Below are 23773 nucleotides of genomic sequence, written 5' to 3' on the forward strand. Positions count from 1 at the left end.
AGAGCACTTTAGAAATGTTCTGTGCATGGGCAACCCTTGTGGTACAGGACAGAGTGATGGCTGATCATCCTAGGGTGAGTGCATCCTGGTGTGCACTCACCCTAGGCGGACACAAACCGCTTTTAATCTGGAATGTATATGTTAGTTATCATGTTGCAAGGTGTAGATGGGGTAGAATTCTGGTAAATTAAATACGGATTGCAATATAATTCATCATTGTGTTTTTCCTGAAATTACTCTACTCTGCCATCAAAATAAGCAACGTTAAATGGATTGTAATATGAAAACGCACAAATGCATACTAGAATTACAAGGGATGTGTTTACTCAAAACAAATCATCCATTTGCATAAACCGCCATCAAATTTCCTGTTTTATTGGATTGTTTACAGAGCTGCAGAGAAGACAATGGAGCTTTAGAAAATAAACCAACACATTTTATGTGATTTATGTGCTAAAGGTCTATTTGTCTCCTTGCCATTCAGCCAGATCAAGGATTGACTTACAGTTTAGTTATTGGTAAAAAAAATTGCCAATTTCCTGTTTACCTGCTGAGTTTAGGTTGCAAACTACATTTTTAGTCCAGCTACCTATTTGTCAACTTAATGAATGTAAAAAGAAGCAGATACAAAACTAGTACAAAACAAATTTCACAATCTGACTCATGACGTTAAAGGTGTACTCTTAAGTGCCTTTTTAGATATCTAGCCCCCAAACCGGTAAGCTTAAAATAATGAAGATTTGCTCAGCAGTCTAGCCACAGAGTCATCAGACTAAGTTCATCATTGGTGACGATCGCTGCCAATCCAACACTTTCCCAAAAGGAAGCATTGGGTGATGCTGAGCATACAAGCACTTGGCATTCCCTCATATAGATGCTATAGCTCAATGCTTCTCAATTGGAAGCATTTGGCGTCTTCATGCAGAATGCAAAGATGCCAAACTTCAGTACTGCAAAAATTGCGTGACCTTAATATGAAGCACCTCTAGTGGCTGTCTGAGTGAAAGCCACTATTGGTGTCCTTAAAGGGAATCTCCAGTGCCAGGAAAACGATCCGTTTTCCTGGCACTGGAGGGTCCCTCTCCCACCCACCAATCCCCAGGTACTGAAGGGGTGAAAACCCCTTATGTCACTTACCTGAGGCAGCGGCGATGTCCCTCGCCGCTGTCTCCTACTCCGCGACGCTCCTCCTCTCCATTGCGTCGGCCGGTGGGCGAGACTGATCCCGCCCACCGGCCGAGGAGACCTAATGCGCATGCGCGGCAATGCCGCGCATGCGCATTAGAACTCCCCATAGGAAAGCATTGAAAAATAATTTAAATGCTTTCCTATGGGGATTTGAGCGACGCTGGAGGTCCTCACACAGCGTGAGGACGTCCAGCGACGCTCTAGCACAGGTTTCCTGTGCTATAGAGCAGGAAGTGACCTCTAGTGGCTGTCTAGTAGACAGCCACTAGAGGTGGAGTTAACCCTGCAAGGTAATTATTGCAGTTTATAAAAAACTGCAATAATTACACTTGCAGGGTTAAGAGTAGTGGGAGTTGGCACCCAGACCACTCCAATGGGCAGAAGTGGTCTGGGTGCCTGGAGTGTCCCTTTAAAACTTAATGTAAACACTGCTTTTCTGAGAAAAGGCAGTGTTAGCAATTGAGAGACTGCAGGAACGGTCTATTTGTACCAGAAACACTACATTAAGATGGAGTGGTTTTGGTGCTTGTAATAGATCATACTGTGTCTAATTAATCTGACTTATTTTGTACCTATTCGAAAATAACACCAAGGATACTGTATGGTGCTCCCTCATGAAACTATCTCATCATTGTAGTTGCTAAATGGTCATACCTGGGAACTGGCAGTGATTCCTTTTCCTTGGGGCTCTTGCTGAAACAAATATTGGCTGGGTTTTTTCCATATCTTGCACTGCCTTCACTGTACCCCACCAATTTTAGAATCACATTGTCTCTTTTTTGGAGATTCTGTCTAATTGCATGGTTGGCATGAACTTTCATATATGATGGACCTGCCCATTACAACTCCTCCTTTTGGAGGAGGAATCTGTACACTAGTATTAACGAAGTGTATAAAAAAGCAGTCAATTGTTATGAATTTTATCTTCAAGTAAATAATAAAATAAATCTGTCTGATATAAAAACTACAACTATGAGAGAGAACAAAAAGATGGAGAAGGGCTTCGCCAACAGAAAATTAAATAACGTAAAGTAGTCCAAAAAAAATCTCACTAGAGCAACAATGGATAGTCAAGAGTACTTGATAAAATGTAGATGAATAGACTCTTCAGTGGGGATATGTGCGTCAGAATGTCTCAGGGTTTTCTTTTATATGGAGGAAAGAGAGACAAAGGCAGCCAATAGTGCAATAAGGCTAAAATCCAAAGTGCAAAATAATAGGAGGTAGAAAACTCACATTTAAAAGAGCTATGGCCAGATCTGGTGTAAGGCGTACAGCTTATGGGATATGTGAAGAAAGTGTGTCTATTGTGTGTGTCTATCATCCAAGACTCCAAGGGGGAATAAAAAAGGCAACAATAGTGCTCTCAATTATGATAAAAATAGGTAAAAGTAAATCAAATAATACTCACAAGCATAGAGCATAAGCACTGCTCTATTAATAAAGCGTTGGTGGTATGATCCACACCTCGGATTTCTTTGAGTATAGGAACAATAAAAAGCCAAGAAGAGTAAAAATACAATAAAAAGAGGACTGGCACAGCAAAGTAACCAAAGAACTTTTATTGACCTAAAATACACAATATAAAATAACCATTACGCGTTTCACCAATATAGGCTTTCTCAAATGGTACCTCCTACTATTACCGGTATTTGCACTTTGGATTTTAAAGGTTCAAAGCTTTATTTGTATCATCTGAACAGTTACAATAATAAAGCAGAGGAAAACAAAGGAGACTCGCAGGTCCCGTTTAGAAACAAGTAACAGTATTATATGGCATAAGATAATTAAGTAACATTGCTATTGAGTTTAGTGCATCGCTGTTATTAGGAGAAGCATGAGTTGCTACCAAGTAGCCATACTTGTTTGAGTTTATGCTTCAGATCCGATCGTGCATGTTCGAGTTGCTGTGGTGCGTGCTAGATATTATATTGGACCGGGTGGGCGCTCCTGTCCCAGCAGTGGTGTCGAGTTGTATAGGTGGTGTAGTGTTACCTAGAACAGCTCTTCTGTTCATAATGCGTTGTGTGTCTGAGGAGTGTGCCGTGAAGTTTGAGTACAGCTTAGGCTGGGTTATTGTTTATATGTTGGTGTTCTGGAAATAGTTTGTTTCAATGTATGTCAAGCGGTATTGTCGGCAGGGCTTTTATTGTTAAGCTTGTGAGAGAGTGTTCTATGACGGGCGTGTCCTGTTGTGCATGAAGGGGGACACGTCAGTCCCGTGAAACTGTTTGTGTCGTTAAGGCAGGCTTGCGTTATATAGTTGCAGCTTTCTAGTTTGGTCGTGGAACATTTTCTGTTTCTCATCTGTCGGTAGGACTCGTCTAGTTAGCAGTCATCTTGTGTCTATGCCCGTGTTGAGTTGGTAGAGTAAGCAACAGCACTTTGGATTTTAGACTTATTGCACTATTGGCTGCCTTTGTCTCTCTTTTTTCCATTTAAACGAATACCATGAGACATTCTGACGCACCTATCCCCATTGAAGAGTCTATTCACCTACATTTTATCAAGTACTTCTGACTATCTATTGTTGCTCTAGTGAGGTTTTTTTTGGACTATTTTACGTTATTTAAATTTCTGTTGGCGCAGCCCTACTCCATCTTTTTGTATTGCTTTATCTGTCTGTTGAAGGATTTGAGGGGTCTCTTTCATTTGGGTTGCTGCCAATTTACATATTGTCTGTTAATTAGCGCTGACTTCCTGTTGTATTTTATGAGAGAGAACAGTTTAGCGTTGGAACGCCCTTTGCATATGCATATGAAGGCTCTAATTGTTTAATTTGATTTTAGCTATTTGCTGTGGTTGAACTAATTTCCTAATTCCTTTTCAGATGGATATTCAACCATTGATCATCGAGATAAGGAACGGAAATACAGGTCCAATGAGAACATGGGTGATATGTCAGAGAAGGAACCATTAAAGGTAAATAAGTAACTTTGTATCATTAACATTTCTAAATGTAAATATAAGTCAGGTTAGATGTGGAAGTACAGATGTCATTGTCCAAGCATTTTAATTTTATGTATCTATTTATTTTTATTAATGCTGAATGGTGTAACATGCCATAGCCACCCACAATCTCCAGTAAAGAATACTTTGCTTGTGAGAGAGTGGCACCTGTGGTTATTGCATCTGCATTTCACTGCAATATTTGGCAAATCATTGTATCTATGTTCTAATGAAAGATCTCTCTATTGAATAATGAGATGTTTCTGGTTACATTACAGGAGAACATCTGGAAATATTCAGGGTTGCTTGTTTACATTATATTACTGTGCTCTTTCTATTTTTCTGGAGTTTGGTGTAGGCCATTCTTCTATGGACTCTGCTAGACACCCATGAGAGCTGTTTGTTGCTTCCTGTGCTTGTGTGGTGACACTCCTCTAACCCTTCACGGAATGAACTAATTCTCCCCTTGAGCTGCGGCTGACTTTGCACCTCTCCTTTGCATTAATCTCTTTTTTGCTTTCTCTCTCTCTCTCTCCTCTCCTTTTCTGCTGCCGCTGCAGAATGACTCAAATAAGAAACACATTACCCGGAGTAACAGGCCTACTGTGAATCTGGTGGACGCACGAGACACTAAACCGCAGCCTGTTGACTCCTGGGTCTAATTTTGCATGCATGGTAGGTCCTTCTAATGGTTCTGTGGTATCTTGGCATTTTAACCTTTTTGTGCTGATGAGAAGTGAGGTAGATCAGCCTCAAAGTTCACCTATATCTAATTGATGCATGGCCTCAAACCTTTCATGTTGGTGCATTTCCTTAGCACTGTGTGTCAGTATGTAGTCTTCTCCTACTCTTCATCGCTGTCAGAGGCCAACTACTAGGTCCTTAACTTTCTTTAATTTTGGATTGTCTTCACTTCTTTTAGCCTTTTTCACATAAAAACTTTTAAGAAGATAAACATACACAAATTATTTTTTTGTAGATCTCCTACTTGCATATCTACTACCTTTTAGATTGATTACATATATTTTATTTATTGATCAAATATGCACAGTTTGCTATTTTCTAACAGAATACATCTACTGGAATCTTGTTTTTCGTTTCCTGCATGGATAGATTTATATAGTAGTATATTATTTCATAGTTCTATTAACTGGATGAGTTTCATGGCTTTAGGCATATAGTTTATTCTCAGGGGTTGTTAATGTAACACTATAAATGTAAATTTTAAATGTTATTGTTTTCAATAACTCCGAAGCTTAAATGGAACATACCTGTTTCTATTTGTTTTTGTTTTTTTATGATTTTGTTTATGTTCGTCCAAACCACAGGAGACCCTCAAGTGTCTCGTCAGTAACGTCCAATGCTTTCCACTGAAACCGTTAAGCCACAGTTTACTAAATGTGTGTACTATTAGTGCTATTTCACCTTGAAATGGCCAGTGAATAGCACTGTTAAATGTCTTGGAAAGCCTTTAATGGGGCTTTTATTTATGCATTCTGTGAACTCCAGCATCAGAATGTTGCAACGTGAATCCATTATTTGTTTATCCATGGAGCCTTCAAACGGCTGTGTACACAGCCAAGGTTCCTGTGCTTTGCTGCATAAACTCAGTTAGGTCAATAGGCGTCCTCAGAGGTGGCTGGAATAATCTAACAATTGAAATGGCGTTTCTATGGGTTTGTACCAGAGAATGGAAAATGGTTCATAAAATAGTAATAATTTCTTACAGGGTCCTTCACAAAAGTGATAATTCAAAGTGAATTTCAAATTTAAGGCCAAGTTGAGAATTTGTCCACTTTGGCCAATTTGTTCTTTGAATTTGAAGTTCACTTTGAATTCTCACTTTAGTGCATAGCCCTGTTATATATTCTTTTTAGCTTGTAATTTGAATTCCCACATATATAACTAAAGGCAAGAATTGTAGTTCACCACAAGGTCAAAATTAAGCAAATATATGTATATTTTTTATTATTGAAAATAAAATGTTATAGGTGTTATATATTTTATTATGCAAATATATAAAGAAATACTTTACTCTATTCTTGCTGCATCTCTTGGCTTGCATTTACTCTATGTGGACTGCTGTCTTTGGTCAGAAGCACAGTTTATCCAACCAAAACCTGTGCAGGTAATCAAAAGCTAGTGTGTGAACATGATGTCATGTGCATGCACCAAGAATCGAAACAAAATGCCTTCACATTGAGAATGCGCTTAGTAAATAAGTGATGCTGCCAACAAAAGAAGGCTAAAGACGGCTGCCCCAAAGGGGCAAGGGTAAGCCAGGAGATATTGTAAAAAGAGTTATTAAATAATATTTTTACGTTATCTTTTATTTTTAGTAACAATAAAAAAAATAGTAAAAACCAAAGGGGAAAAAAGTTACCTGCGCTCTCTCCTTAATCCCTATGTATATTTAGACAAATGGAGGTCATTTAGTTACTCCAATGGCCATTGGAGGGAAAGCCCGCCTGCCAACGTCAAGGCAGACCCCCCTAAGCGGGTCCTAACACTGACCCTTCACCTTGCTTCCTGGAACTTCTGGCAAAGATATCTCCACTGAGACAGAGAGGGGTATTTTTTATATACACCCCTATATACTTATTAACCCTTAATAGGGAATACATGGGATGGGCGGCAGCATTGAAACCTAGCTGTGTGATACAAAAAGTAAATACAAATACAAAAAGATAAGTCCTGCGCTCACTCCCATCACTCCTGGGTGGCAGCAACGACCACAGTACACATCAGCCCCAATATATAGTAAAAAAACAAAACAGAAAAAAAGTTACCTGCGCTCTCTCCTAATCCCTATGGATATTTAGACAAATGGAGGTCATTTAGTTACAATAAAAAATAGCAGTTCCTTGTCTAGTTTGCATTGTCATACAAAATCCCTTCTATATTTTTGTTTTTTTCTGTTATTAATTAATTTAAGAGGAAGTGGTATCTTATTAGCACAGCTTGTTCCATTTAATTGTTTTGGCTTACGTTACAAATCATAAATCTGAACAATGTTATTTATAACATCTATATCAATATTACGCATATGTAGTTGTTATGATTAAGTATGTTTAGATGTTCTTATCAAGTCCATTGTCAGGGAATTCATTGTGAAAGTGCCTGTGTTTATTCAATCTTTCCTTCTGGTTTCTGTCTCACTCCCTATATACATTTTTCTTTTCTTTTCTTTTGTCTACTATTGTCTTTCATTTATCCCGGCACTTGTACGTTTTATGGACTGCCATGTATTATGCGTCACACCTCTACCAATACTTCACTATCTTTATTTCCATTTTGTCTTTTCTCTTTTTTTTTCTTTTGCAGAGTTAAACTTGTAATAAATATTTCTTGGAAGACATCTTTTTTTTTTTTGTTATTTTATTTTTAAATCAAGATTCACAAATTTGAATAACTATAGGAGGTACCATTACCTACCACTGCCATGTCGTTTTACACAGGAGGACAAGTGAACCTAATGGGGGAAACACAACACAGGATTAAAACTGCCATCTGCTGTGTCTGAGAACCAAACTATGTGATCATTGCCAAAAACCGCTATTGCTTAATTTTTCTTCAGAACGGACACTTTTTTAATGCATAATGTATAGTATATATTCATAAACCACATTCCCTTTGAAGCATCCTGGACCTTGTTCCCTTTGAAAGAAACTTCTTATCAAGTGATGCCTGATAAGGTGCAGTTTTTAAGGCTTGGAAGGCAACTTATGGGGAAATGTTTTTATTGGACAATGTCTTGGCACGAAAATACAAAGCCGCAAAACTTTAAAGACGAAGATGTCAAAGGGGATATTCAGGCACCTTTCTGTTGGATTACTTTTTCTTTCTATCACTTCGAACTGTGAAGATAAAAAGATTTTGTGGACTGAGGTGAATTTACTTTAGTTTTTTTGTTGCCACAAAATACACCAAGTTTTGTTGGATTTGTGGTTTTAAATGAGATGGAGTTTAACGGAAGTTTGGCTTGTGGAACTGTAACGTTGGAAATGGCAAATCCTGCTGGTCTCTATTCACAGAAAGGATTGGAATGTGATTATATTGGCGCTGATGGACCAGCAGTTGGATTCCCCAGGTCCATGTTGTCTGACTATGAAGTGTATTGAAAAGGACTGACATTTGCTTGTTATTGCCTTTTGATCCTAACAGAACTTTTACTCGGAGTGTGCATGCCATAATCAGGAATGCCGTTTGAGCTCATAAATGTACAGTTATCATATTACAAATGTTCCAAAGCCTATATCTATCTATATACTATTTATCTATATTTATAGATAAAGATATAGATAGATCTATATATACATATACAAACATACCACATGCATACACCTTCCTAAACTGGACCATCAAGTCCTTAATGACCTGTGATGTGAGAGCCTGCCTTTAGAATGGGCTCAGTTTCTGGCTGAAATGCGTGTACAGACACTTCTGTTGTATGATAACTTTGCCTTTTAACTTCTGATCTCTCTTCGTCTACATTGTAACGTTTTCTGAAAAATAACCACCACCTAATGCTAAACTCTGCTCTTTAGGAACTCCTGCCAACTTTCTCAGATCATCACTCGGCGACACAGTCATCCGAACCATTTAAGACATCTTTCCGTGGAACTATTGCAGCAAACTAACCTTTTGATTAAAATAACAAAATCACAAGTTACTGTTTAATGTATTTTCAGTAGGTGCTCAAAAAAAAAAACCTTGTTACAAAGGGCATGGTTTGAGTTTTTTGTTCTTTATTTTTAGATGCAAAGCCAGAATGGGTTTTGTTTTGTTTTTTTAATGTTTAAAAAACTCTTTTGAGTTCTCTTTGTGCATAGATCTGTTCTCTGCTGTAAAAACATTGCTGATGGAAAGTGTCTCCTTATGACCCCATTATTCAGCTACAGATCAATGTCTGACCCAGACAGGTATGGTGTGCAGTTAATATATTGATGTCCTCTTTGGAATGAAATCAAACTTCATGTGGAATCCTTACACCTACTCTCTCGGGGGTAAAAGCATCTACTGGACAAAGCAACCAATCCATGTGCTCCTAGCCTTCGCAAAGAGAAATACAAATAGGCTGCTTGTTACATAGACCGTATATATGTACATTACAGCTCAACTCTTTCATTGTTAAGGGTTAAAGCTTGATCATTTGCAGCCCCAATTACAAGTTTAGAAATTTTACTATCAAATTTTTAAAATGCAATTTTCAGCCTTAATAACGACTATAGTATATATAACGTTTCACGTTTTAAATCCATTTCATCCAGCACAAGTATTGAAATCCTTACTTTAGAGATTACACATCAGAGATTTAAAACCACATGGAGTGTTTTGTTTGTTTTTTAATATGTTGGGCAAAATGGCTGAATTTCATTGTGTGCTGAATTTTATTCTTCTGGTGGGTGTTAAAACGTTGCATCTATCAGTTCTTTCTATAGGAGTAGTAGATGCTCTTTATGCTTTATTTGGATTGTTGTTTCTGTCACTTTAAGGTAATAGCCAGTACAGTATTGGCTAACTGACCTGACATGTCCAGTCTGACAGGTGCCATGAAAGTCTTAAAGTAGACCAAGCCTAATAATGTAAAGCCTATGTTACATCTCCAAATTCTTCCCTTCTTTATTTATTTAATGAGGCAAGGAGTTGAGATTGACCCCAGTTATAACTGGGGTCCCTGACATATCAATCTCAGAAATTAAATTCCATTTAGATTGTCATGAATGACGATGGCTATGAAAACCAAAGAATAAGCTATATTTGCAGCCTGTCTAATTGGGGTTTAACATTAAGATGCCTGTAAATGACAACTCATATAAGGACACATTAAAGATAAGTGTTAAAAATATCCAAAATAACTGAGCAGCATTTTGCAGCCACTTTTGGTTCCACATATACACATGCAGGTTGCTCAAATTAAATACGGCAGTGCAATGCTAATGGATGGATATTCAGGTCCAATAGCATAACTGTGTAGTGTTTAGTGTCCTTGCAACTTATTCTATGTGGTCGAGTGGAAGGGAGAAGAAAAAAATCTGTGCCTCTGGTTGAACCAGGCTTTATCCCCTCTACCTAGACCATTTGTTGTAGAAATAACTGAAAGTGTCATTATATGTCAATGTATCTTGGTGCCCTCAATTACTATTGTGCTAGAGAAATGTAAGTGGTAAGATCTGTACTCCCAAAGCACTGCTCCCATCCAAAAATTATGTTACCCCCTCCTTTTCCCCACAACAGGAATGGAAACAGAATGGATAGTTGGACACTGGTGCATGGTGCTCTTAACAACACATGCTTTACTATGATATCTGGTTCAGAGTACAGGATGACTCCCAAACTTATAGCCCCTTTCTAATATTGTTACTTTTAGTGGCCATTCACTACTCACCAAAGTGTTTGTCACTACTGTTGTGAGTATCCGTTTATAAACTCCAAAATGCCACCAATATCAACAGGAAGGTATCATTGCTCCTAAAGCTAGTCACTGAGTAGAGGATAAAGGATCGTTATTCTCTGTGGGAACTACTAACCAGTACGTACTTAGTGACTGATTTCCAGTCCTGTTGCTATTGTGTAATAGTTGCAAGAAGTTAACAAAAGCTAACTCCCTCTACATCATATGTTATCTATATTGAATTACATAGAAACCCTAAAGCACATATCAAAGCATATTACACCATAACAAAAAGCACTAAAGGAAAAGGCCAGACACATGACAACAAATATAAAATTATTTTTGAATTACGTTAAGTGTGTTTGTTATTTAAATGACTATTCACGCTGCAATGCAGAAGCTCAAATTTACATAGCGATGTATCTGGACTAGCACAAAACCATAGTTTAATACTTAGTACACATTGTCATTATCTCCAGTCGGTAATTAGTAGCCGCTACAAGCTACCAGCTGTTAATAGCAACACCTTATGGCAGCTATTTGCTGACAAGGGCCTTGATTTAATATGCTTTCCAAATGATTCAGTACTGTTGAAAAAACTTTTCTTTATCAAATGACTTTCCTACTAAAATTCCAACAGACTTTAATGGGGATTTCTGTAGATAAATAATTTGTAAGGTTTTTCTAACAGTATTGAGTCAAGTGGAAAGCATATTAAATTGAGGCAAAGTTTGGAAACCAGACAAAAAAGTCTCAGGATTAACACATGAATGTTTTCAAAATACTCGTGACTGTAGTTTTCATCCTATTTTATGTGAGAGTTATTTTTACTCCATAAAATCTCTGTGGAATAAGGATACCGCAGCGTTCCGAAGTGTATGTACAATGATTATCAGTAATATTGTAGATATGCTGTGTACAGGCCGTGCTTCATAAATAATATTTTGTTACATTGTGATTTATCATAGTGAGTACCTGACAAATAAACGGATGCACATTTATCAAAATAGCAGTATTTCACAACATATCTAAAAATAACTTGTGTATCAAAATATGAATACATGGTATGTTTATGTATATCCTGAAAGCATTAGTTTAGTATTAAATATAGCCGTTATCATTAGCTTACATTAGCTGTTATATTGTTAATTATGACGTGCACACATTTCTATTCAACAATCAAGGTGCTAATGTGATTTTTCTACAAAAAGAGTAATATTGGCTATAAACTGGCAGCTGTAAAAGTTTAAAATGGACATTGAAACCACTTTTCGTGTTTACGGTGTCACAAACGCATGTCATGATGGTCTTAAGGGGACCTTTTCTGCCTGGATATACATATCTAAATAAATCTTTTTGCTCATTTTTGTCCATCTGCAACAAAAAAGACAAATTTGATGCTGCCATCTGTTATATGTCCCAGTTTTTTCCTTGATATTCTTTTTCCCCCTTTAATTCACAAAGCACCAAATTGCTAAATTCCGGAAAACCAATAAACACATTTTGTCTCAAAGTTATGATATTACTTCATAAACAATTGAACTATTTTACTGGAAGACAGCAATTTTTTAAACATAGACTGTATTTATACATTTGCCATAAGCATCCTAAAATGAGAAATCTTGTTAACATGATTTGTGAGCTCAAGTACTGTTGTTGGTCAAGAAGGCCAGCCTCGCAATCTCCGTTCAAGTTCATCCCAAAGGTCAGGTTCCACAGGTCAGGTTTTTGTGAGGGCCTGTAAAGTTTTCCACACCAAACTCATCCAACCTTGTCTTGATGGACCTTGCTTTGTGCACTGGGTCACATTCATGCTGGAATAGAAAACGGCCTTCCCCAAACTGTTCCCACAAAGTTAAAAGCATAGCCTTGTCCAAATTGTCTTGGTATGATGAAGCATGAAGATTTCCCTTCACCGGAAGTAAAGGGTCTAGCCCAATCCTTGTAAAACAGCCCCATACCATTATCCCTCCTCAACCAAACTTTATAGTTGGCACAATGCAATTAGGCAGGTATCGTTCTCCTGTCATCCGCCAACCCAGACTCGGCCATCAGACTGCCAAACAGAGAAGTGTGATTTGTCACTCCACAAAGCACGTTTCCCACTGCTCCAGAGTCCAGTGGTCGGTAACCCTGCTCTGTGACTTTTGTGGTCTTCAATTCATGGCTGAGTTGCTGCTGTTCCTAAATGCTTCTACTTTCCAATAATGCCCCCTACAGCTGATCATGAAATATCTAACAGGGATGACATTTCACTAACTGACTTATTGCAAAGGTCGCATCCTATCACTAGAATTCACTGTGCTCTTCAGAACGACCAATTCTTTTCACATGTTTGTAAATGCCGACTGCATGGTTAGGTGCTTGCTTTTATACACCTGTGGCAATGGGTCTGACTGAAACACCTGAATTCAATAATTAAGAGGTGTGTCCCAATACTTTTGTCCATATAGTGTATTTGTAAATATAATTCCCATAAAACAGTACATTCTGGAAATGTCTCCACATACAGGGCAAGCATGTCATACCACACAGTGTGGCTGCTAGCCAAAAATACCATAGATAAGTAAAGTTAATATCTAAATGTATCTGCTATACATTTGCCATCCAGATGACTAGTACAGTGTACAGGGAAAAAAATGATGATTTTTTTTATAGCTATGCACTCTATCCAAGGTTGCTGAAAGGAGAGTCCAGTATTAAAAAATATGGAACCTGTCCCTATACATTGGGAGTATAGACTGGTAAATCCACTTCATGACAAATTCTATGAAGCTACTAGACTTTTATCCAAAGCCCGTGTACTAAAGATTGTTGTTTTGGGTTTTTTTAGGAGCTGTTGTTAAATGATATATTTGCTTTGAATAACATTGAAGGAATCTTTAATATTCATTCCATATTTCATCTTACAAATACGCTACACTGTCTCTACTGCATAATCTGTAAGTGGAAAAGCAAACCAGGTGCTTTGTCTTTTAGCCTAGCCTTTTAATATGTTGCTAGCTTTTTGGATGGCGGAAGAAATAATGTTATGACATGATTCTTATGGAATTGGTCATTTTAGCTGACTTATGGTAGTCACTAGAAAGTAAGTGTAATTTTGCAGTCATTGTATGTATTTACACTACTTCAAATATCTAAAGAATGAAACTAATGCTATATGTGTAGTAATTATTCCTTACAAACGTACACAATGCTGTATTCAGTATAAAGCTGTCATCCAATAAAATGTTAATGTTGATAGAATGTTTAAATCTCCAGTAACAACAAGTGATGGCATGTGGTCAATAAATAAATTCTATACGTATAAACTACCTGAGAGCAAGTTGTAGTAGTTACAGGTTGAGTAAAGTGGATTCTAATTATTTAGAAACTGGTGGACAGAATGAGCCGTTTGCTAGCTTGTGTCTACTTGCTTTAGTTTAAACAGCCCATTCAGAGGGAATGGATAAGTATAACATTCCAAGTTTCCTTTGAATGTTATGACTATAGAATGCTTTTTACCCCTTAATATTTACATTGTGTGATAGTGTTTTAGGATGCTAATTGTATCTTCCTGCTGCATAACATGTTCTTTTTCCTTTTTTTTGCCATCACCCCACCTTAAACCACATCTAAACTGGAAAATGTAGCATCATTTTTGGGACCTGAACCTGAATCTGCCTGGCACTAAAAAGTCCAACATCATTTTGTTTTAGCTCTGGGATATTTGATTTGTAAATATGCCCAGAACATATCCTGCAATTTCAGTTTTTAAAGACATTTGCATTTTTATCTAGTGTTATAATATTCCAATGATTTTATACATTTTCCATTTTTATATTTCACAGTTTTTGTACAAGTTGTGTATCTTGGATCTTGGTATCTTCACCGTGAATCTTCATTTGGCCGTCAGTAGCTTTTCAGAGTTCACATAACATTTTTCATGTAAATGTTACGGGATATATTGAATATAGGGTGTTTATTAGCACTGCTGTAACATTATTGTATATGGGGTTGACACCTTCTTGTTTAACACCAAACTACGCCACTGATAATGGTATATTGTGGTAATGCACAATATATGATGCCCCAAAGGTCATGAGAAGGATCTTGAGATATTGGGAATCCTGTGTCCTTGGGATTCCAGGCTATATATACAACCCATATTAATTTGTATAGGGTTGGAATAATACATCTCTTGCCAAAATGTAAATATTAATATTTCTGTTTGATGTAATGAACTTAACAAAGATTTGTGGTTCCTTCTTTTTCAAAGGGGCTGGTTGGCTGTTTTACCCAAATTGATGTTGTTCCTGGTTCCAGTTTAGTGTATATTATTTAAAATGTCCTAAGACTCTGGCATTAGAGCATTTATTAAAAAAAAAAAGAAAGTATAAAACGCTGTACTAGTAACTAGTGGTAAACATGTTTGGAATTATCACGTGCCTTAAAAAGCTTTTTCATGGTAGGTAAAAACAAAATAGAAAGAGAAATAATATGGGGGAGGTTGCATTTCTTTTATTTGACATTAAATTAACATCCTGTGACTAGGTCAATTCACTTGGTTCTTTGCATCATTTAGACTGTAGTATCATACATTTATAAATGAATACGTTATTGAAAATTGACTGTTGAAGTAAACATAAGTAAAAAATACTGAATGTTCCCCCTTCCCCTGGTGGTATCTTAATCAAGAACGTGTTATGGTAAAGTTGATAAGCTGATATTTTACTAATCTGAAAAGGTTTAATGCCTGACAGTGCCAGGTTTGAAAATGGGCAAGTTTTCAATAAACCATTCCTGGGACAAGCCCCTTTGCATTTTGCCTTGTGCTATATAAATGTTTTGTGCAAATACACTTTGCTGGTTCAGGATCCTCATATTGAGAAATGAATTGCTTGTACAAACTGAACATTTGGGTACAAGATTTGGCAATTATTTAACTGCCAACACTTGTAGAAGATGGGTTTGACAGATGTATATGTACACAATTAGGTACCAGGCCAATATGGCTCCTAAATCTTTAATGCATGGCAGACAGCTATCCTTTGAATGTTTTATATAGAAATTGTAGAATTGTTCATCTTTAAGTCCTAAAACAAATCTGATTTCTAAATCTTAGTATATATTTTTTTGGAAGTGTCAATATCATATCAATTTGTTTAGCTTGGCTTTAGTTTTGAACTGGTCTCTAGGATAGTAGATTTTCTAGTGGATACGTTTCATATGGCCCATCCTTAAAGCTCTAAAAGTGCTATAATTGCTATAGTAATTAAGTTATGTGGAGGATCCTGAATACACTGTGTGTTCCAACTGACAATGAGATGACAACAACCATATTACAACATCAGCATTAATGCTTAATGGTGTTACAATGAATTAAAGGTAATGATTGAAGGGATTTTTTTAAACAAATACAAATGTCAGTTTGTAATAATGTACATATTGAAGTGATTATATAAAGGTTATTGTATGCAACTGCAATCTCGTTTTATTTATTAATTGATTATTTGTCAGTAGTTCAACTAAAAGGATATGTAATAATATAATATGTTACTCAAGCTGAGCAAGCAGAGTTTACATAAAAACAAGCAATGAAAAAGTAAATAGTTTGACGTCTTAGATTGAAGATAACTTAAGTTCATCAGTACATTGGCTTTAGGCTTGGCGTTTTGTTGTCCCTGCCACACAATTCACTTTTTAGTGAGAAATCCATTTACATTTTTTTTTTAATTATTTCCGGTTTGTTAATGGATTTGTTTAGCTAAACTAGACAGTTTCATTAAAATGTATCACTCATACAGTGAGGGGAAAAAGTATTTGATCACCTGCTGATATTGAACGTTTGTCCACTGACAAATAAATAATTTTAATGGTAGGTGTATTTTAATAGTGAGAGCCAAAATAACAACAAAATAAAAATTCCAGAAAAACGTATGTCAAAAGTTATAAATTGATTTGCATGTCAATGAGTGAAATAAGTATTTGATCCCCTATAAATCAGCAAGATTTCTGGCTCCCATGTATCTTTTATACAGGTAACGAGCTGAGATCTCAGCTCATTACCTGTATAAAAGACAACTGTCTGCAGAAGCAATCAATCAGATTCCAAACTCTACACCATGGCCAAGACCAAAGAGCTGTCCAAGGATGTCAGGGACAAGATTGTAGACCTACACAAGGCTGGAATGGGCTACAAGATCATCGCCAAGCAGCTTGGTGAGAAGGTGACAGCAGTTGGTGCGATTATTCGCAAATGGAAGAAATACAAAATAATTGTCAGTCTCCATGTAAGATCTCACCTCGTGGAGTTTCAATGATCATGAGAAAGGTGAGGAATCAGCACAGAACTACACGGGAGGATCTTGTTAAGGATCTCAAGGCAGCTGGGACCATAGTCTCCAAGAAAACAATTGGTAACACACTATGCCGTGAAGGACTGAAATCCTGCAGCACCCGCAAGGCTCCCCTGCTCAAGAAAGCACATGTACAGGCCCGTCTGAAGTTTGCCAATGAACATCTGAATGATTCAGAGGGGAACTGGGTGAAAGTGTTGTGGTCAGTTGAGACCAAAATCAAGATCTTTAGCATCAACTCAACTCGCCATGTTTAGAGGAGGAGGAATGAGTGAGAACCTCCTTCCCTCAGCCAGAGCATTATAAATAGGTTGTGGATGGGTATTCCAGCATAACAATGACCCAAAACACACAGCCAAGGCAACAAAGGAGTGGCTCAAAAAGAAGCACATTAAGGCCCTGGAGTGGCCTAGCCAGTCTCCACTCCTTAATCCCATAGAAAAACTGTAGCGGGAGCTGAAGGTTCGAGTTACCAAACGTCAGCCTCAAAACCTTAATGACTTGGAGAGGATCTGCAAAGAGGAGTGGGACAAAATTCCTCCTGAGATGTGTGCAAACCTGGGTGCCAACTACAAGAAACGTTTGACCTCTGTGATTGCCAACAAGGGTTTTGCCACCAAGTACTAAGGCAAAGGGGTATAATACTTATTTCACTCATTGACATGCAAATCAATTTATAAATATTTTGTCATGCGTTTTTCTGGATTTTTTTTTTTTTTGTTATTCTGTCTCTCACTGTTAAAATACACCTACCATTAAAATTATAGACTGATTATTTCTTTGTCAGTGGGCAAACGTTCAAAATCAGCAGGGGATCGAATAGTTTTTTCATGCACGGTACATGTTCATGTTGTATTGAAAGTGCCATGTCTGACTTTTAAAATAATTCTGTTAAAGTAGTGATATCAATTTTACCTAATACGTAAAATCCATATGGATACACGTTTATTTTAATAATCAATCACTGGCTAAGGGACACACAATGCAATCAGGGACGGTGCAAGGATATTTGGTACACAGGCGAAGATGATTTTGGAGCCCCCCCCCCCCCCAAAGCATCTTCATCTGTGTCCCTCTTAACCCGCCTTTTGTTTCTTATCCCCTTTTTTAAATGTCTTAACCCCTTTAGTGTCTTATCCCCTATTTTTTTCCCCATTGTGTGTCTTACACCTTCCTTGTGTATCTCTTACTACCCCCATTTGTGTTTCTTACTCCCCCCAGCCTCTGTGTTTCTCTTTCACCACCAGCCCGTCTACCTCCCCCAGCCCCTCTGTGTCTCTTTTTCCTCTTCTCCAGCCCCTCTGTGTCTCTTTCACCCCCAGTCCCTAAGTGTCCCTCTCCCCTCCATGTCCCTTAGTTTTCCTCTCCCCTCCCTTCCCTGTCCCTTAGTATTACTCTCCCCTGTCTCTTTGTTTTCCTCTACCCTTCCTTCCCTGTCTTTGTTTTCCTCTACCCTTCCTTCCCTGTCTCTTTGTGTTCCTCTTCCCTCCTGCCCCTGTCCCTTAGTGTTCCTCTTCTCTCCCCCTTACCTGTGTTTTAGTGCCCCCCCCCCCCCCCATTTTTGAAATTAGGGCCACTCGATGGGCATGTGTCTTCAGGGGCCCAAAACCGTTTTTGCACCAGGGCCCACTCTACATTAGTTCCGCCTATGTGCAGCAACTTCCCCGGCACACTGGCTCTGCCCCTGCATGGAAGATCGCCTCCCCATATGCAAGCTCCGCCCCCAATCTCTGACTGAGACAAACACTAGCAGACACACACACATTCTGACAGACATACATTGACAGACACACACTGACTGAAACACACACACAATTTCTCACACACATAAACAAATTGCTATTTTTATTTTAAATTCAAAGCCAGCCAGCCCCCCTACCTTTGGGAAAGCTGAGTGGATCTTTCCCTGGCATCCAGTGTGTCTCCTCTCAATCTTCCTGCAATTTCTCTCTGCTCCCTGCGCGCTCTCTGTAGTGATGCCAGGGCCGGAGTGACGTCATCTCACTAAACCACGCACATGGGAGCAGAGAGGAACTGCAAGTGCTCCCTCGTGCGCCGCCTCCATGCTTCCCGCGGCGACAGGGTTTAATGTTTCTTGCGCGGCTTAGCAAAGGGCTGATAAGTGCCAGGGCGAAATGTCTAGTCGCCAAGGCGACCTGGGATTTGTTGAGCCCTGTGTATGTATGTATGTATGTATGTGTGTGTGTATATATATATATATATATATATAATATCTCACAAAAGTGAGTACACCCCTCACATTTTTGAAAATATTTTATTATATCTTTTCATGTGACAACACTGAAGAAATGACACTCTGCTACAATGTAAAGTAGTAAATGTACAACCTGTATGACAGTGTAAATTTGCTGTCTCCTCAAAGCTGGTGGATATTAGAGACCTTGCGCTCCCCCACCTTCCATTTGAGGATGCCCCACAGATGCTCAATAGGGTTTAGGTCTGGAGACATGCTTGGCCAGTGCATCACCATTGCCTTCAGCTTGTTTAGCAAGCCAGTGGTCGTCTAGGAGGTGTGTTTGGGGTCGTTATCATGATGGAATACTGCACTGTGGTTCAGTCTCCGAAGGGAGTGGATCATGCTCTGCTTCAGTATGTCACAGTATATGTTGGCATTCATGGTTCCCTCAATGAACTGTAGCTCCCCAGTGCCGGCAGCATGCAGGCCTAGCCCATGACACTCCCACCACCATGCTTGACTGTAGGCAAGACACACTTGTTTTTGTACTCCTCACCTGGTTGCAGCCATACATGCTCGACACCATCACACTACATCCCTATACACTACATTCCATAAGAACACATGTACATTACATATTCTACTATAACACGTAACACATCTCCAACACACATACACTCCACTCCCTGTGAGCGAACTCATGGGTAGGCCATGTAGGTGGACTTATGGGCGGGCCTTGTAGGCATACTCACGGTCAGGCCTTGGGCTGTGTAAGGGGCCCAAAAAATGGAGCTGCTTCCTGTTTGTTGATTTTTGTGAGCACTCTTACAAAAAGCCTCCAGAGAGCCTGTTCTACACCAGATCAGTGGAGCCAGACTGCAGCCTGAGCCCATCATCATTCCCTTGTCCTCATCTGGTGGTAAGTAGGCAATCCAGTATATTATTAGTGGCACTAATCTCTAATTTACCTCACATTAAAGGGACGCCATAGTCGCCATAACCACTACAGCTTAAAGGGAGTCTCCAGTGTCCCTCTCCCTCCCACCCCCCATCCCATGTTGCTGAAGGGGTTAAAAGCCCTTCAGTGACTTATCTGAATTGAGCACTGATGTCCCTCGGTGCTGGGTCAGGCTCCGCCCACACTCCTTCCTGGGGAGGCCTAATGCTTTCCTATGGAGATTCCAGCGACGCTGGAGGTCCTCATGCATAGCGTGAGGTCGTCCAGCGTTGTTTGAAACACTTTTCGTGTTCTAAGACTGGTAGACAGCCACTAGAGGAGGACTTAACCCTGCAAGGTAATTATTGTAGTTTATAAAAACTGCAATAATTTCACTTGCAGGGTTAAGGGTGGTGGGAGTTGGCACCCAGACCCCTCCAAAGGGCAGAAGTGGTCTGGGTGCCTGGAGTGTTCCTTTAATGTAGTAGTTCTTGTGACTATAACCTGTCCCTGCAGAATTTTAATGTAAACACATTGTCTTTTCAGAGAAGATACACTGTGTGCAGCTCTAGTGTTGAATCATATGGGTGGGGCATTGTGATGTCACATGGTAGGCAGAGCATATCGGAGGCAACGCATTTTTGTTTGCCTAGGGCTGCAAAAATCCTTGCACCGGCCCTGGGCCTTGCCATGGTCGACCAAAGAAGTGGAGTGCACGTGCTCAGTGTCATATCCAGAGGTTGTCTTTGGGAAATACACGTATGAGTGCTGCTAGCATTGCTGCAGAGGGGGTAGGGGGTCAGCCTGTCAGTGCTCAGACCATTCGCCGCACACTGCATCAAATTGGTCTGCATGGCTGTCGTCCCAGAGGGACGATTAATGGCTGTGGGTTGTTATTTTGAGAGGACATCAAGACAAGTTACAGAGTGAGCACAGACACACAGAGTGGCTTGTGGGGGGAGAAAGACACAGGCGCTTGGGGAAAGAAAGAGTCACAGATAAGTGGGGGAGAGACACAGAAGGGCTTAGGAGGACAAAAAGACAGACAGACAGACACTTGGGGAGGGAAATAGTCACAGATAAGGGGGGGGAGAGACCCAGAAGGGCTTGGGAGGAGAAAAAGACAAACAGGCACTTGGGGAGATAGTCACACAGAGGGGCTGAGAGGGAGAAAGAGGTGCACAGAGGGCCTAACCAAGAAAGCACCCCAAAAGGGCTGGAACAGAAAACAACAAAGAGGAGCTAAAGGGGAGAAAGAGGCACACAGAGGGACTGGGGTTGAAAGACACACAGAGGGGATGTGCAGGACAGAGAGACACACATATGGGCTATGGGGAAATGAAACATGTAAAGGGGTTTGGGGAGAGTAATAGACAAACAGAGGAATACACACAGATTCACTGAGAAAGAGACACACAGAAGGGTAGGGGATGAAAGTGACACAGAGGGGCTGTGGGGATGAAAAAGACACAGTGGTTTAGGGAAAGAAAGACGGGTGGGGAAGAAATACTTAAATGGAGCTTGGGGGAAGAAGACACATGGAAGGGGAATGAGGCACATGGAGGGGAAACGACACACAGAGGTTGGGAAGAATGAGACACACAGAGGGGGTCGAAAGAGACACAAAGTGGCTGAGAGGGAGAAAGAGACACATAAAGTGACTTGGGGAGAAAAAAAGACACACAGCATGGCTGGAAAAGGGGAACAAGAAACACAAAGAGGGATTGTAAAATGGACACAGAAGGGCTGGGGAAGGGGAGAATGAGATACAGAGCGGCTTGGGGAGAGCAAGACACACAGAGGCTTGGGGAGAGGAAGAGACACACAAAGGGACTGTGGCGGAGACAGAAGGTGCTTGGGGAGACAGAGACACGCAGAGGTGCTGGGAAAGAGGAACAAGAGACACAAAGGGGCTGGGGAGAATAAAACACACAGGTGCTGGGGCGCAAGAAAGTGATACACAAGGGAATTAAGACACACAGAGGAGCTGGGGAGAATGAGACTGCGAGTGGCTAAGAAAGGAGAACAAGAGACACAAAGAGCGGTTTGGGAGAGCAAGAGACGCAGAGGGGCTTGTGGTAGAGCAAGAGACACAAACAGGGCCGGTGCAAGGATTTTTGTGTGATTGGTGAGAATGACTGAGGGAGGGGGTAACTGGTGACAGAGTGAGGGTGTTAGAAATACCATAGCTTCTATCTATCTCCATTACTGACAATGAAGGAGGTGCTCAGTTCCAGAAATTTGCTGAATACAACAATGTGGATTTTAACATTTCATTTTATTTCACAGCCATTACAAACACATCTCTGTTAAATTAAGAATACAACAGTGCAGCACTTTTCCTGTGGGGCTCACCCTCTATGTAGAGGTGATATGTGTCCACGAAAAATGGTGCATTTAGCAATCCTAAAGCTAGCCCCTGCTTCCTTCCTCCTGGTCTAGAACGCCAGTTGAGGAAGTGTGGGCGTCTGATCTGTGATTTCCTGTAAACTCTCTCCTACCCCCTGCTGCCAGCCGCACACATTGATGGTAGAAGGGGCCACCTGGTGGGCGGGTCTGAGAGCCGAGTTCCCTCACCCTGCTTCCCGCTGGTAGCCGAGACCCCCCCCACCGCCTCTGGACTCTGATGGTGAATTCTGGGAGTGACATCTAATGGTTTCCTTCCCCAGGGGGATTCCCTGTGACAGGTACCATCTGGAGGTCCTCCCTGTCCTCCATTACCCGCCAGGGCCGGTCCCCGAGGGCAGCCCAGACTGGGGACACTGGGCAGAGTCTGCTCGCTGCTCACATGGAAACAGCACAGGAGCTTCCACGCCCAGGATCTGTGTCAAGGGGGCTGTCTGTGATGGCAGTACTGGGGCTGTCAGTGGGGGCAGCGCTGGGTTGGGGGGCTGTCAGTGAGGTGTAATTTTTGGCAGATTTGACCGATTTTCAGCCGAGATGGGATAGGCCAATTTTTGGCCGAAATTTCAGTGCATCCCTAGACATTATCCACTATTCCTCTTACAAACCTTAAACTGGCTCTCCTTACTAGGTCACTGTAACACCCTTTCTCCTCCTACAAACTGTAAAAACACAAACATTCCATTGCCCTTATTATTGTACACTGCAAACAGGTTCTCCCCATGCATCATGGAAGGGAGATAAAAAGGAGCAAAATAGATTTACCATATCCAGCAAATAGTGGTGGCTGTCATGTTGTGTAAGGAGTAGAGAAGGATCATTGCAGAAGTTTTAAAATTAAAATGGCTTTGTGACATCTGTGTATTTCATAAAGAAACCATCTTTGTTAAATACTCAGACTGAACGAGTTGGGATTTCATTGAAATTGTCATTGCTAACACCTGCTGTTAGAAAAGGCATTTTCATGCATACCTCAGGATAAGTTCTTTGGCGGATCCCGTCATCTTGACACAGGGACCTGGTGGATGAAACACTAAGAAATGGAGTTGGACATTGCACAAAAAGATGGGGATTCCAGCTCAGGAGCGCTTTACTTAAGTATATGTCTATTAAGTGTCTCCCAGTGCAACACCTTAAGCAGGAATGGCACTTTTAGGGGTCTTATCAAAATGTAAGTTTGCATTTTTTCTGCCATTTTGTTTCTTTTTAAGTTACGTTCTATAGATTTCTCCCTACAAACACTCCTGGGCATCTACACCTTCTACAGATGCATGAAAATGATGGAGAACTCAATTTATTCCCATTTAGAGGTGTAGCTAGAAAAGCCTGGAAGACCATGTTAAAATGCCCACTATCAAACCCTAATG

At 40.0% G+C, this 23773-nt stretch overlaps 1 protein-coding gene across 8 annotated transcripts in view; it reads left to right on the top strand.

Annotated features, from left to right (window-relative positions):
• Positions 1-15997, top strand: part of ARVCF (ARVCF delta catenin family member) — a 736316-nt gene extending 720319 nt beyond the window's left edge. For 7 of the 8 annotated variants that reach the window (XM_063454427.1, XM_063454430.1, XM_063454428.1 and 4 more), the window contains 3 exons: positions 4019-4110; positions 4698-4812; positions 7462-15997. In XM_063454427.1, the coding sequence (XP_063310497.1) occupies positions 4019-4110; positions 4698-4799 (194 nt within the window). In that variant the 3' untranslated portion in view covers positions 4800-4812; positions 7462-15997. The remainder of the gene's footprint in view (positions 1-4018; positions 4111-4697; positions 4813-7461) is intronic. The other variant, XM_063454432.1, reaches the window with a different exon arrangement.
• Positions 15998-23773: the final 7776 nt, after the last annotated feature.

Source organism: Pelobates fuscus, chromosome 5, assembly GCF_036172605.1.
Source record: "Pelobates fuscus isolate aPelFus1 chromosome 5, aPelFus1.pri, whole genome shotgun sequence".
NCBI classification, from domain to species: Eukaryota; Metazoa; Chordata; class Amphibia; order Anura; family Pelobatidae; genus Pelobates; species Pelobates fuscus.